Below are 14,084 nucleotides of genomic sequence, written 5' to 3' on the forward strand. Positions count from 1 at the left end.
GGTTGGGCTGCTGTCACATCGCACCGTCTTTCCCACCCTGTGAAGTGCGGTGGTTTCTATGGTGATGGTGTCCCCGGGATGGGTGGCGCAGAGGCCACCGCGCGGCGGCGGGTGCGGCGGGGGGCCCGTGCACCGGCCCCGTCCCCAGCCCCCCATGAGCACAGCCCTGGCGGGGACGGCGGCCCCCCATGACATGCACCATGGCTGTCCCCAGAAATGCTGCATCCCCCCTGTAGACCCCCCCATTGCACGACCCCCCTACCCCCCACCCCGGCCCCACAGGACAAAAGCATCCTCTGGCAGAGCATCCTCGGCGTGAGGAGCCGAGACAAAACGCGCCCCGGCTTCGGGGGCTTAAATTAAAACCAACTACAGAAATAATAGCAGGAGAAATCCATCTGAATAAACGTAGGTGGCAAACCCCGCGCGGCAGCCGCGCAGGAGCCGTAATCTGCAAAGACAACAAAATTCATGACAAAGCACAAAGGGAAGCGCCGGGCTTCGCCGTCCCCAGATATTCATCCGTTAACACGTTCCCTTTTTAGGCTGACATGTCATTTCAGATGGGCCTTTTTTTTTTTCCCCTCCCCTTTCTTCTCCCCCTCGACGGCGCGCGCGGCTCTGCCGAGGCGGCTGCTGAATTGGATCACCTCAGGGCGAGCACTTTATTATCTGCAGTCAAAGCGTCACCACAAATACCCGTCTACACACACACGTGTCACTTCCCATTTGTCTCCTCCACGAGGTATTAGCGCCGTGCGCCGCCGTGCACCGTGCCACCACGTCCACCGGCGCGGCAAAGGCAAACGGCGCCGGGCAGGAGGCACCCGGGGAGGGCGGCATCGCGGCCATGAGGATGCCCCGGTGCCACCCCACTGCTGCCCCGCTGCCACCCTGATGCCACCCCAATGCTAAGCACGATGCCACCCCAATACCACCCTGATACTACCCCAATGTCATCCCAGTGCCCCCCCAATACTACCCCGATGCCACCCTTATGACACCCAGATGCCAACCCAACACCACCATGATGCCGCCCCAAGGCCACCCGTATGTCACCCAACACTGCCCCCAACACAGCCCTGATGCCACCCCAAAGCCCCCCTGAGGCCACCGCAACACAAGCCTCATGTCACCCCAGTGCCATCCTGATACTGCCCCAATGTCACGCCAGTGCCACCCCAATGCTGTCCCAATGCCATCCTCATACCCACCCAATGCCCCCGCAATGCCAAGCCGATGCTACCGCGATGCCACCCCAATACTGCCCCAAAGCCACCCTTCTGACACCCAACACTGCCCCAACACAGCCCCCCCACACACACACAGCTGCCGAGGAGACCCCGGCACCGGGAGGGAACCCCCCACCTGCGGCCGGCAGCCCCCCAGCTCAGCCCAGCCACTCCCCAGCCCCTGTGCTCTATCATCCACAGTAAATTAGTATTTGATTAACTTTAAGACACAGGCTTTGCACACCAAGCATGGCCGCCAGCGCCCACAGCACCCCGTCCCTGCCGAGGGGCACAGGGTGGGCACCCCCGGCGCAGGCTGCGGGTGCCCCGTCCCCGGGTCTGCAGCCCCCCACGGCCCCACCGGTACCCGGGAACCTGCTTCGCGGACGACGGACCAGTGAATTCTTGGAAAGTTTGGACACAAACCAAACCCCCTCGTGTGTTGGGGCATTACCAGCGAAGGCCACCCAAAACCCAAGGCTGTGACCTGGCGGGAGATGGTCCCACCCCGAGAGGCCGCCCCGGCGCCGGGGGAGCCCCCCCTCGCCCATCCATCTCCCCCCACACACGTGACCGATCGAAAAGTGTTTTTGCAGCGTTTCCTGGCAGGGAAAGTGCAAGTCAACAGCACATTTTGGGCACGGCAGTTAATTGAACTCCTTTTTATGGCACGTATATAAATACACAGAACCATCATTAACCGATCCCTTCCAGAAACTGAAAATGAAAGAATTAATCTTATTTCACTCATGTGTAACCCCTCATGAAATTAAAATGATATTTTATGGGTGTGTACAAAAGCAGAGCCTTGCTGCAGCTACTTTAATGAAAATGCCCTTGGAATAAGTAGAATTGGGTAACGAGAAGCCATTAAATGGGGCTTTCTCCCATATGCAATTAAACACTTTTATCACTGATGAGAGTCCCCACGGGTGAGTGGGGAGAGGGGTGGGTGACCCTGGAGCTGTGTCCCTGGCACTTTGCTGCTCTCTGAGCCCCGGCCATCATCTCTCATTAGTGCTTTAATAACCCAGCCGGACCCCGGCGCCGGCTCACATCACCCCCTGGAGCCATTTCTCACACCGCCCCCATGGGGCTGAGGTGTAAGGCGTCCAGACCCCCCCCGGCACGAGGCTGGGGTCCAGATCGATCCCCATCAGAAGGATGCGCGTGGTCAGAGGTGGTGGTCGATGCTCCCACAGCGACCCGTGACGACAGCACGGAGGGAGCTCCCCATCACTCCCAGCTCCATACGGATCCCACCCCCTTATGGGAACGCGCATCCTGCACCCCCGCCGCCGCACGGCCAGCCCCAGGCTGACGGCAGAGCAGCGCAGGCTGAAGGAGGGCACAGAGGAAGCAACATTTAATTAAATATAAGCCACGGCTACATTACTGCAGAGAGCAAGAGCAGCAAAGAGTTCGGCCAAGCTGAGAGTGGTATTATTTGATTTATAATTTAAATAAAGCTCAGGATTCCTGTAATGCGCACAGAATAAAATCAAAAGGGACCGGGCTGCTGGAGTTAATTGGACGTGATATTTTCCTGAGGATGCTGCCTCTCCGCAGGCTCCTGCTCCTCGGCGGGCAGAGGCAGGCAGGGCTCCGGGCACCCTCCTGCTGCCTCCTGCATCCTCCTCGAGGATGCGACGCCGCCATGCCGGGATGGCACCCACGGTTCAGCCCCGGGATTATGGGCAAGGCAAACCGGTCGCTGCCATGAGCTGGTTAACGGCGAGCACGGCGGCAAAGAAGTCACCTATGGCATTTAATGGGATAGATTTCGTGGGATGCACCGAGGCTGCTGGGACGCGGCCGCGCGGGCGCGTGGGGCACCCAGACCTGGGGACGGTAATTAGCAGGAGAGCCAAGGGGCAGAACCAGGGGGGCGAAGGCACCGGGGCCGTCAGCTCCCAGCACGGGCGGGAAAATTAGTCAGCTCACCTTTTACGTGAAATTAATACAAAAATTAATCAGCGGCGCGGGCAGGATAATAGGTTTTCACAGTGGTGCCGGGCCAGACGGCCAATGTGCCGAGAGCCAGACTCATTTAATATCGACAGAAACAATGCCAGAGGACAGAAATAAGACCCATAAAGATAATTACTGAGATACTCAGGAACAAATTAAGTAATCAGAGGCACTTCTAAATTGTGCCTCGTTTTAAGAGAACGCTCTCTCTGTCGATTACCTTCGCGGGCATTTAGGAGGCGGCAGGAGGCTCGGCCCCGTGTGCCGGCTCCCCGGCCCCCCTGCGCCGCGCTTACCGCAGGTGCCATAAATAAAGGAGGGAAAATGGTATTCCAAACCAGATGCATGGCCCTGGATGTCACCTGCAATTTAATTTGCACTAGCAGGAGGCAGAGAGGAGCGAGACGTGCTGGATTCGCCCATAATGAGCGGAAACGTACGGGCAGCTAAACTTTGATTAAGGTGACCCGGCTGGCGGCGAGCGCGGCGTGGGGGTCCAGCCGGGGAACGCGGCCACCGCCGCACACAGCCCACCCCAGGGGACGCGCCCCGGCGGGGGACAAGCCTCAGAGACCTCGGGAGAGTGCGGTCCTGCCCCAAAGGATGGGGTGCAGCCAAAAACCCTGCTCCCCTGAGCTTAATGGGGTCCGGCTTGGGGTCAGATCTCTGCAACCCGCCCTCCTCCCACCGGTGTGGTTCAGGGACACCCCAGGGCTGGGGACCCTTCCCAGGATGCGGGTCGCTGCCCCCATGAGCGGCTCTCCCCACAGATGGGTGCCTTGATGCGTGGGAGGACCACGTATGGGCTCCCACTCCCCAAACCTCCTTATTTTAGCATCTTCTCCCGGTGGGTCTCTGGTGGGGTGGGAAATGCTGGGGAGCACCAAACCCCCAACACAGGAGGGTGTTTCTGGCCCCCGTCCCCAGGGTGCTGCTCCTCAGCGTCCCCACGGGGCGACAGTCCCCAGCTCTGATCCACAACTACGTCTCCAGAAAACCCTGCCAGGCTCAAGCCGCCCATGGGTCTCGGACCGTGTGGGTACAGCTGAGCTAATTAGCCCGTGGCAACGAGGCACGCTGGGAGCCGGACCCTCGCGCGCCGCTCAGGCGTGACGGATTAGGAATAATTTTACAACAGCAACATCCGTTTTCCTTCCAGACACTAATAAGAAGGAGACCCGAGCGGCTCCGTGAGCTCCGACGCGGCGCAAGCGCCCAGGGATCCACGCACCCACCCACCCGCTTGGCAGATGGGCCGAGACCCCCCCGAGAGCTGGCACCCCGATGGGCACCTGGGTGCAAACAGCTCGGGGGGGTCTCCGATGCCACCCGCCCCCGTGATTGCTGATGCACACGCAAGCGCTTCCTCCCGCCTGTGATGCTGGGAGACGCGGGCGCCCATCGCCCTGCCTCCGGCCTGGGTGATCTGCTCCCTGCAGCGATGCTGGGCTGGAGCTTGGGGAGCTTCACCCAAAAAACAACCCTCCCGGCTGCCGGTGTGAGCCGAGCCCCGCCGGAGCCGTGCTGGGGGTCCCCAGGGTGGCCGAGCATCGCCCACACCCCGCGCCCGGCTCGCTGGGCTGCGAGGGGGTGCCCGGGTAGAGGGGAAAAGAAAACCATCTCCGGGAAAATACAGATCATTAAACAAATGCCCGGGGGCTGTCACAGCCTAACAAGCAGAGCTTTAGCAGCTGATTTGTCTTCAGCCGGCAATGTTTAAAAATCCAACTGAGACCAGCAGAAAAATATCCACTCCCCTCTTTAAAACACACATTCATCACTTGAGAATCTTAATGCGTCTTTCCCAGCCGGGGAGGTCAAACACGCCTGCCTAAAGCAGGCTCATTAAATATACATTTAATCATGGTTTGGATTGAGAGACAAAGGCTGGGAGAGACAGGTGCTTTACTGGAGTGACCTTTTGGATCCCATTTTAATGTAACTAGTTTACAGCTTATCTGAAAGGCCAGCTCCTGGGGAAGGCGAGCTGCGGCAAAACGGGGAAAGTAATTAGGGGGGGAAGGGCCGGGGAGGTTTGGGGGGCCGCGGAGCAGGCGACAGCAGCATCCTCTGCCGCCGCGTGCCCAGACAGCTCTGCAACATTTTCTGAAGTTCGACTTATCAACCAGAGCAACCCAATTTAATTTGCTTATCTTGTCTCCTTCCTCCCCCCGTCACTCCCCGCCCCCCCCCCATCCCCGCTTCTCCTGCTCTTTTTAATTATCGGTTAAATAAATGTCTTTTTCAATAAGGGAAGCGGCATCAAAGTGGGTGCGCGTGTCCCCCCTCTCCCCTCCCCGGGCACTTACACTTGCGCGGCTCCAGCGCCTTGTTGGGGCAGGCGAGGTGCTGGGCTGGGGGGTTCTGGGTCCTCTGCAGACAGGCCAGCATGGTCCGGGCTTCCCGGCGGGCAGTGCCGCCCCCGCCGCCGGCCCACGTCCTGCCGAGAGAGAGGAGACACGCCGCTCAGGCGAGGGGACCTGCTCATCCCATTGCCCACCACCCTCCTGCCCACCCAGCCGCTCCCCGGGCAGAGGAGCTGGAGGCAGGAGTTCCCGGCACCGACTGCAGGAACACACGCTGCTCAGAGCCCTTTGCTCCTTTGGAGATAAATAAAATACCTCTGGAAGCCTTAAATAAATACGAATGTATATAAAATAAATACAAAGGTCTCCGTGGGTGATTTGTGCTTCCTGTAAAGCTTTCCGCCCTTCCTGCTGGGAAAGGGGCAGAGCCGGGGCATCCCTCCGGCACCGTGCTCCTGGCAGTGCCAGACCGCTCCGCCGGCGTGCCAGCCGGCACCCCCCAGCAAAGCGACCCCACCGGCTCCGGCCAAGGCTGGGGAAAGACGGCATTAAAAATCCCGCTCGGGGTCCTGGGATCCGTCGCCAGCTCCCAGCTGGCATCAAAATCTGCTTGACAAAAGCTGGAGGGGTCAGGCCAAAGTCATCGCCGCCACCGCTCTGCTAATTGTACATCCTTCACGAGCCGCCGCGGAGGGCATGAATTATAACCAGTTGCTGCTGACACCCTCCCGCTGCTCCGGCTGGCGCGGGGAGCGATATTCCCGCTTGGAGAGGGCAGGGAGACATGGGCAGGAGCAGCAGAAAAGCAGGCAGCGGTGCCCGTCCTCTGGCGTCGTGGCTTCTGAGCTGTTGCTCTCCCAGCGGCATGTTTTATTGATGGCTGGGGGTCACGGCTGGGCACATCACTTCATCGCAGGGCGACCATCTCCTCCTGCAGCCATCCGGCAAACGGGATGTTTCCTGCATGCAAGCGGCGCCGGGGCCGGCGTGCGGGCGAGCTGTGCCGTGGTGGGTTTGGGCATGCACCGCTGGGCAGCAAAGCACAAATGGATGCTCCCGGAGCTGTGCCCGGGGCTCTCCTTGCTCCGACGGTTCAAACGTCACCCTACGAAACACGCCTTCGCAGCCACCACGGTGCGCAGGCGACGGTACCCGGCACCCGCGGCGCTTGCCGCTCGCTCCCGCCCCGTGGCCCCCCTCCACTGCACAGTGGGGTCCCAGGCTCTGGGCTCGTCCCCGGGCTGGGTGGCCAGCGGTGGTGGGACCTGAACTGGGTGTCAGTGCCGTGGCTGGGCTCTCACCCAGTCCCCCCCCACTACAAACTAACAAGGGAGAGACTCGTTAGTGAAAGGTGTGAGGAGCAGGAGGGGAGGAGGAAGTCATCTAATACCAAGCAGGTGTCTGGAGAACCCAAATCGTGCTGTTTTCTCCTAATAATGAAGTATTCATGAGTAAAAGCCTTTTTCACTACTTTCTTAAGATACTAATTTCACAACAAGCGCCTTGTTACCATGCAATTATTCCAATCGTGCATTTCTCCCAGATTCCATCTGTCCTCGCGCTCTCTAAATGAAAGACAATCATGTAACCACCTTTCATTATTCACTATTTTACTTTCAGCAAAGGTACCCTGAAAGAAATGATTTCCTCTGAAAGGGACTTTTATTCAGTTTCAAAACCAATTTTCTCCTATTACTGTCTTAAAAAAAAAAAAGGAGGGGGGCAGGGAGGTGTTTTTATTTCATGCATTACATATCCTTTGTTAACGCAGCTCGCAGTAAAAGCAGCCGTATCCATTTTCTGGCTTCGATTTCTGGTAATTTTAAAATATGCCATTACAATCAGGCAGAAATTATACAGTTTGAAAAGAGAATGAAGTGCTTCTTATTCAGAGGCTGAGCGCACTTGACTGCCGGGGAGCTCGCCTCTCCCCGCCGGGACTCGGGGTTCATTACGCAGCCCCGGCTCCCGGCGCGCCGCGGCTCCCCCGGCACACGGTGGCAGTGGCGGCGGCTGCATCCGCACCGGAGAGCTGCCGCGCCATCCCTGTCCCCGTCCCCGCGGGGTGGACCCGGGTCAGGGCACCCACGGCCACGCGGGGGCTGGCGGCAGCGGGGTACCTGAGCCTCACCTACGCGGTCACCTCGGGGCTGGCGTCCCGCCGGCTGTCACCATCTGGCCGATTAGCGGGCAGACGTCACCTCCTCCCCTGCAGCGAGGCCAGCTCAACGCCAGGACGCTGCCCCGTGTCCCTGTCCCCGCGTCCTGGGCACGGGCTTCGTGGGTGGCTCGTGCCGCTGGCGGATGCACGTCAGGTGCCTGCTGGTCCCTGGGGACCCAAGAGCAAGGAAAAAGCACCCAGGGGAGGGGGTGGCATGGGCCGAGCGGAGAGGCCAACCCGCCCCACGGGACAGGATGTGGCCACCATGGGGCCACCAAATCCGGATACCAACAGGAGGGAGGGCGAGGATGCATCCCTGCTCCAGGGCTGAGCTCTGGGGGAAGGGGGGATGCTCGTGGCCAGTCACAGGAGCTGTGGGCACCCTTAACCCTGGGGGTCCAGCAATGCAGGTCCCCTGGGGACACCCCCATGATGGCAGGGGTGCTCTCCCCACCACTGCTCTCTGGGCCCCCCAAACGCACCCATGCACAGCCCAGCAGCCTCCCGGATGGCTACCAGGAGCCATCCCGACCCTCAGCCATGCACAGCAGGACCATCATCGGCATCAGCCGGGAGAGACGCGGGAGCCACATGCCAAACTAAATAAAGCTGCCGATTAATTCAGACGCCAGTTTTGCCTCCGTCTCCCAGCGTCACGCAGTGGAGACGATTTTTCCGACAGCTACGCTGTGTTTCACCCCACCTTCACGGGCACGCTTCATAACCACGACGGCCCCGGTGGCCGCACACACCGCAACACTGTCCCTCTATCCCGGCACCCTGCTGGGCACCCCCCGGCCCCCTAAAGCGCCCGTAGGCGAGAGGGTGGGCACCCGGCACAATGGGCATCTGTGCCGCGGTGGCATTTCGTTAATGCCGCTCAGAAAAGCCCCTGAATCAGCTGATGGGAATTGGGCGCTGGGCTGTCCGAACGCTTAGCGCCGGCTTAGTTAGCTCCATCTGCATTTGAACTAATTCCAATCAGCAGGATCCGATTTAGTTCAAGCTGCTCTGGCTCTTTCATGGCAGGAAAGACAACACTCAGCAGTTTTGCCCAAGCGCCCCGGAGTCTGCACGGCCTCTGCCCAGTCTCCGCCGATGGCCCGGCCACCACCCGGCACCGTGGCACACGGGGAGAGCATCCCGCTTTTGGGGATGCCAGGAACAACATCCCTTGGGGATGCCAGAAGCAGGGTCCCTTGGGGATGTCAGGATCAGGGTCCCTTGGGGACACCCAGACTAGGGTCCCCCAGAAGCCCCAGCCCCACATCCCATGGCATCACTCCCCAGCCCCAGCATCATCCCCCTCCATCCTTCCCCAGCCCATCTCCAACCGCTCCTTCCCACCCCCCAACTCCAGGCCAGCTAATTTCGAAGCCCTATCTCTACATCACACTATTTATAAGCCCAAGGTCTTTGTGACTTTAATAAAAAAAAAAAAAAAAACAAAACCAAAAAAAAACCCCACCCTCTATGTCTAAAGTCCCCGTGACGGGAGGGTTTGGCACCTCCTCTGACATCAGCGGCTGATAAGTCGGGGCTTATCTCCTCAGAGAGCCCCGCAAAGGTCCCTCCAGCGAGATAAGGCCAGCGCAGCTGTCGATAGAGGCTTTCGCAGGCAAGGATTTAGATAAAAGAAAATGTGACAGGAGGTGGGGTGGGGGTGGGGGGGGGTAAAAAAAAGAAGGGAACTTCTAAAGTCTCAGCCTGAAGTGGATCTGTGCCACTGGCCGGGCAGCCCCGGGCAGCAGGTTGGGCCTGGGTCCCCTCGCTGGGAAAAGCAAGGGACAAGGTCTCGGTCACCATCCAGGCTCCGGTGCAACGTGTGCGCATCCTTCCCCAGGCGTTATCGGGGCGCCCTGGGGTGCAAGCCCATAAAAAGGGAGTTTTCGGGGCTGGGAGACGAAGAGGGGCAGGAACGGGGATGCTGGAAAGCCATTTGAGTCACGACGCCGCGTCTCCCCCCCGGCTGTTAAAAAATAGGGCTGGGTTCGGCACAAGGACAGGAGGTGACCGGGTCACCCTGCCTAGGAGAGACACCAGAGGCTTCTGACAGCGCCAGACAGACAGACGGACAGCGTGGGAGCCAGGCCAAGGCTGGCAGCGACCCCCGCAAGCCAGCAGCACCGATAAATTCAGCAAAAGCCCTCGCTGGCTCCCGGAGTGCCAAACGCAACAAACCTGCCTGCCACGGTGCCGGGGCTACCTGCCGCGACCGGGCACAGCCCCGTCCCTCGTCCCTCCATGCTGGGATGAAGGAGAAACCCACCGCCCCACCAGGGAGCTCCTCTTCCTCGCAGCCATCAGTGCTACCCCCACAGCAGCCCCGGCACGGCTTCAACCACCGTCCCCAGTCCCCACGGACACTGGTCTCCCATCAGATGGCATCCCTCCTGCGCGGGTGAGGAGGTGCCAGGGGAGGAAGGCTTCGCCCCCATGCACAAAGGGCGAAAAACGGGCTTTCTGCTGGCGCTGCTGCCTGGCACCGCGGCGGTGCAGGCAGCTGCCGTGCCAGCTCGTGCCCATCTCCCACCCAGTCAGCAGCAGATTTATGGTCCCCCCGCCGAGGCGGTGGAGGGGACGTGGCGCTCGGCGAGCGACGACGCTGCAGCTCGGCCCTGCGACGGGCGAGCGCGGGAAAGGTCACCCCGCCGTAAATCACGGGGAGCACCAGATAAAATAAAGCAGAAAGTTTGCCGCCGCCGTGCCGGGGGCTGCCATAAAGCACGGTGCGGTGCCGCAACCTTCCCCTCGCCCGGCCGCCGCTCCATCCTGCCCGGCTAATCCGCTCCCCTCCGCGCACTCCAGCCCCGGGCCTTTCAGGGGGCCCTGTTAATAATTAAATGTTAATCTAAAAAGCAATTTTAGCTGCAGTGCTGCAGATCTGGTTAGAGATTACATTAGCATGTAAGAGTCAAGGGTAATTTTCTCTAACCCCTCTTGTGATCTTTAAAACCCGCAGATCTTAAAGCAACACCAGCTCCTCTGATTAAAATTGGAAGCTGAGGTTTGCAACGGATAATGATGCTGAAAGTGATTATTTTGCTGCTCGGGATCTCGCTGGGGTGGCGGGGGAGCGGGGGGCTGGGAGAGCGACCCACACCGCCGGAGCGGCTTCTCCCATCCCCTGCCCTGCGGAGACGTGGGGAAGGTGCCCAGGACCCGGCTGGCACCGAGCAGAGCTGCGCCCTCGGCTTGTGGGTCTGACCCTGGCGGCTGAACCCCACTCAGCTGCACAGCCGGGGGCCGTCCCTCGCCCCCCAGCTTCTCCACCAGCCCCCACCCTAGGAGACGGAGCCTGCAGGGAAAACCCCACGGAGGCGACGACGCACACCCCACCGGGGACATGGGTGCACACTGCACTGGGGATGCAGGTGCACAAGCCTCTCCTGAGCACACCCTGCACGGCGAGGGGACGGTCCCCTCCAGTGCGGGGACACCAGGAGGCACACGGGGACAGGGAGAGACAGGCACTGTCTGTGCCCCATCTCAGCCCCCACCTGGGGGGCGGCCACAGCTCCAACACTGAGCGTCCCCATTTCCCGCTGCCCCAGAGCCTGCCTTTACTTAAGGAGGAAACATTTTGGTGCCCCACTGCCAGCTGGATGGTGCCTTTTCAGGGCTGCCACGACACCAGAACAGCACAGAGCTCACGGGCCGCGGCACAATGCCGGGGAAGGAGCAGCACCGGTGCAGGCGGCCGGACTGAGCATCCCCTCGCAGCAATGAGGAAAGGTCTCTCCCATCCCATCCCAGTGCAGAGGTTTCTGCTCCCAGGGTGGCTCCAAGGAGAAACCTTGAACCATTAAGAACATCAACATCCAAAAAAAAAAAAGATCCAAAATATCCTTTTTCTCATGAGTGGGGCCAGGATGGCTGGGACGGGAGCACGGCTGCCACAGCCCGGAGCAGAAGGACACAAGCAAATCACCTCTCGACCAGTACAAATGACCCAATGGAAGAAATAACGTATCAGATGTGTCCGTAACGATGGAATTAAAAAAACCAATTCGAGTGATGTTGAGCATTTGCAGACATCCTCGCGCAGGGCTCGGGCAGCCTGGTTAAATTTATGTGTCAGCTTTAAGGAGGCCTCTCATCAAATGAGCTATTTTGGGCAGAGATTAAAGATCTATTTTAGCTGCGAGCGGGAACAGCTCTCGAACAGGTTAATAATGATTCTAGAAACCCAAGCATCTCCAGCGCCCCAGGGCAGAGAAGCCGGAGCCCTGGGCAGCGCCAGCGCTGGCGGGTCCCTGAGCGTCCCTGAGCAGGGAGGGTGAGGGACACCGGTATAATGTCCCCCCGACCCGCTGCCATCCTGCCAGGGAGGAAGAAGCCCCCGTGCCGCCGCCAGGCGAGGAGAGGCTGCGGCGCTGGGCAGGCGTGGGTAATTGGAAGTGGCAGACGCTGGCACGCCGCTGCTGAGAAGGTCATTACGTGGGACTGGGAAAGAAATGCCAGGAGCGAGGGGGGGGAGCGGCCCCATTAGCAAAGGTCAGGGCCCCGCTCGGGTGCCTTCGGTGTTTTTGGCGGAGCCCGACCCTGGCTGCAGGCAGTGGGGTGCCGGCGGGGCCAGCGCACAGCGTGTGGGCACCATCTACCTAGACCTATGTGTCTCCTCTCATTTGGTACCCCGCGGGAGCCTCTGCCCAGCCCCCGGAAGCGAAACCTCACTCATCCGACATGGTCACGCTGTGCTTCCATCGAGCCTCCCCATGGTCAGGGGAGAGGGGGCCAGGGGGATGAGCCCACCGAGCTGCCCACCATCCCCGGCAGCGAGCGCCGGATGCTCGGGATGCTCACGGGGCTTTCAATCCCAGCCCTAGCCAAGATGCGGGATCAAACCAGCCGAAAAGCCAAGCAGCTCCAGGGAGACCTCCGGAGCAGCATTTAAAAGTAACCCGGACCTGGAGGAGCCAGGACCCCAGCCTGGCATGGGCGCCCACCCCCTGGGCACATGCAGGACCCATGTCCCCAGCTGAGACCCAACAGACTCGACACCGCAGAGACCAAAGCTCCCCAGCACCCGGCATGGCATCTCCTGCCCCATCTCAGGGGCTTACCTGCCCCCCACACTGAGGGGGGTCCTGGGGACCCCCCAGTTATTGCGGCGGCACTGCGGTGCCCAGGCCGGCCAGCCGCCCGTCCGGCTGCAGCATGCACGGCAGCCAGGCGCGCGCCGCTCAGTAATTACAGCCCCGAGCGCCTGAGCTGTGAAAGAATCTGACGAAGGAATCCAGGGTAGATCGCGCTGCTGAAATTACTATAATCAAAGGCTTTCACAAAGGCTTCAAATGCAACCAATTACCCTGAAAGGCGAGGCAAGAAAGAAAACAAATTAACGTGTTTGCACAGAGCCTCCGCGGCAGAGCACACATCGCCCCGCGCCACCCTCGACCCTGGCCGGCCGCTGCTCTCTGTTGCCGGGTCCTGCTCCCCATCCCGGGGTACCCACTCTCCATCCCTGGGTACCCACTCTCCATCGCCGGGTCCTTCTGCCCATCCCCGGGTCCCCACTCCCCGTCCTTTGGTGCCCACTCCCTATCCCCAGGTACCCGCTCCCCATCCTTGGGTACCCACTGTCTACCCCCAGGTACACACTCTACATCCTCGGGTACCCGCTCCCCAGGTACCCACTCTACATCCTCGGGTACCCGCTCCCCATCCCTGGGTACCCACTGTCTACCCCCGGGTACCCACTCTACATCCTCAGGTACCCGCTCCCCATCCTGGGGTACCCCCTCTCCATCCCTGGGTACCTGCTCCCCATCCCTGGGTCCTGCTCCCCATCCCTGGGTACCCACTCCCCATCCCCACCAGCACTTCCCATCCCCGCATCCCGCTCCGTCGCCGCTGCCCCTGCTCGCCTCGGGGTGCAGCTGCACACAAAGGGGCTCTGTGCCCGTCCCTCGCCCCGTGGCTGGCCGCTGCCCCGACGGCAGACAAAAGCCCTGCCTGTGCCGGCGGCCGGGTCCAGCGCAGGCTCGGGGGCTTGCCAGGGCGGCCCGGGGAAACCTCCCTCCCTCCATCCCTCCCTCCCTCCGCCCCCGGCGCTGGCTGGGGTCTCCGGGCGAGGGGAGGCGCGGGGTCCTCAAAGGCGCCCATTGAGCGCAGCCCCGCATCGCCCCGCTGACAGATGGGGAAGCTATTCAGGGCAGGGAATCCCCCCCTCCCTGGACCCCCCCCCCTCCCCTCCTTACATTACGCTTCGTCTGTGCCGCCAGTCTGGGGGAAAAAAGGGGAAAAAAGGGGAAAAAAAAAAAAAAAACAACTTCTTTCTTTTAATATTTAACAAGAGTCCATCACCCTAAGTCTATTTTGTAATACAAAGCTCGGGAGATTTAAACCCTTCTCACCCGGAGAGATGGAAATGAATGGTGCTCTTTAATGAGCTGGTTCAGCAGAAAAGAT

The 14,084-nt window shown here is 60.5% G+C and overlaps 1 protein-coding gene across 1 annotated transcript in view; it reads right to left on the bottom strand.

Moving 5' to 3' along the window:
• The window catches only part of FAM222A (family with sequence similarity 222 member A), a 29,397-nt gene that overhangs the window by 7,327 nt on the left and 7,986 nt on the right, over positions 1-14,084 (bottom strand). The window contains exon 2 of the mRNA XM_054220017.1: positions 5,513-5,643. Coding sequence (XP_054075992.1) covers positions 5,513-5,594 — 82 coding nt within the window. The 5' untranslated portion in view covers positions 5,595-5,643. The remainder of the gene's footprint in view (positions 1-5,512; positions 5,644-14,084) is intronic.

This window comes from Rissa tridactyla, chromosome 13, assembly GCF_028500815.1.
Source record: "Rissa tridactyla isolate bRisTri1 chromosome 13, bRisTri1.patW.cur.20221130, whole genome shotgun sequence".
Classification (NCBI taxonomy): domain Eukaryota; kingdom Metazoa; phylum Chordata; class Aves; order Charadriiformes; family Laridae; genus Rissa; species Rissa tridactyla.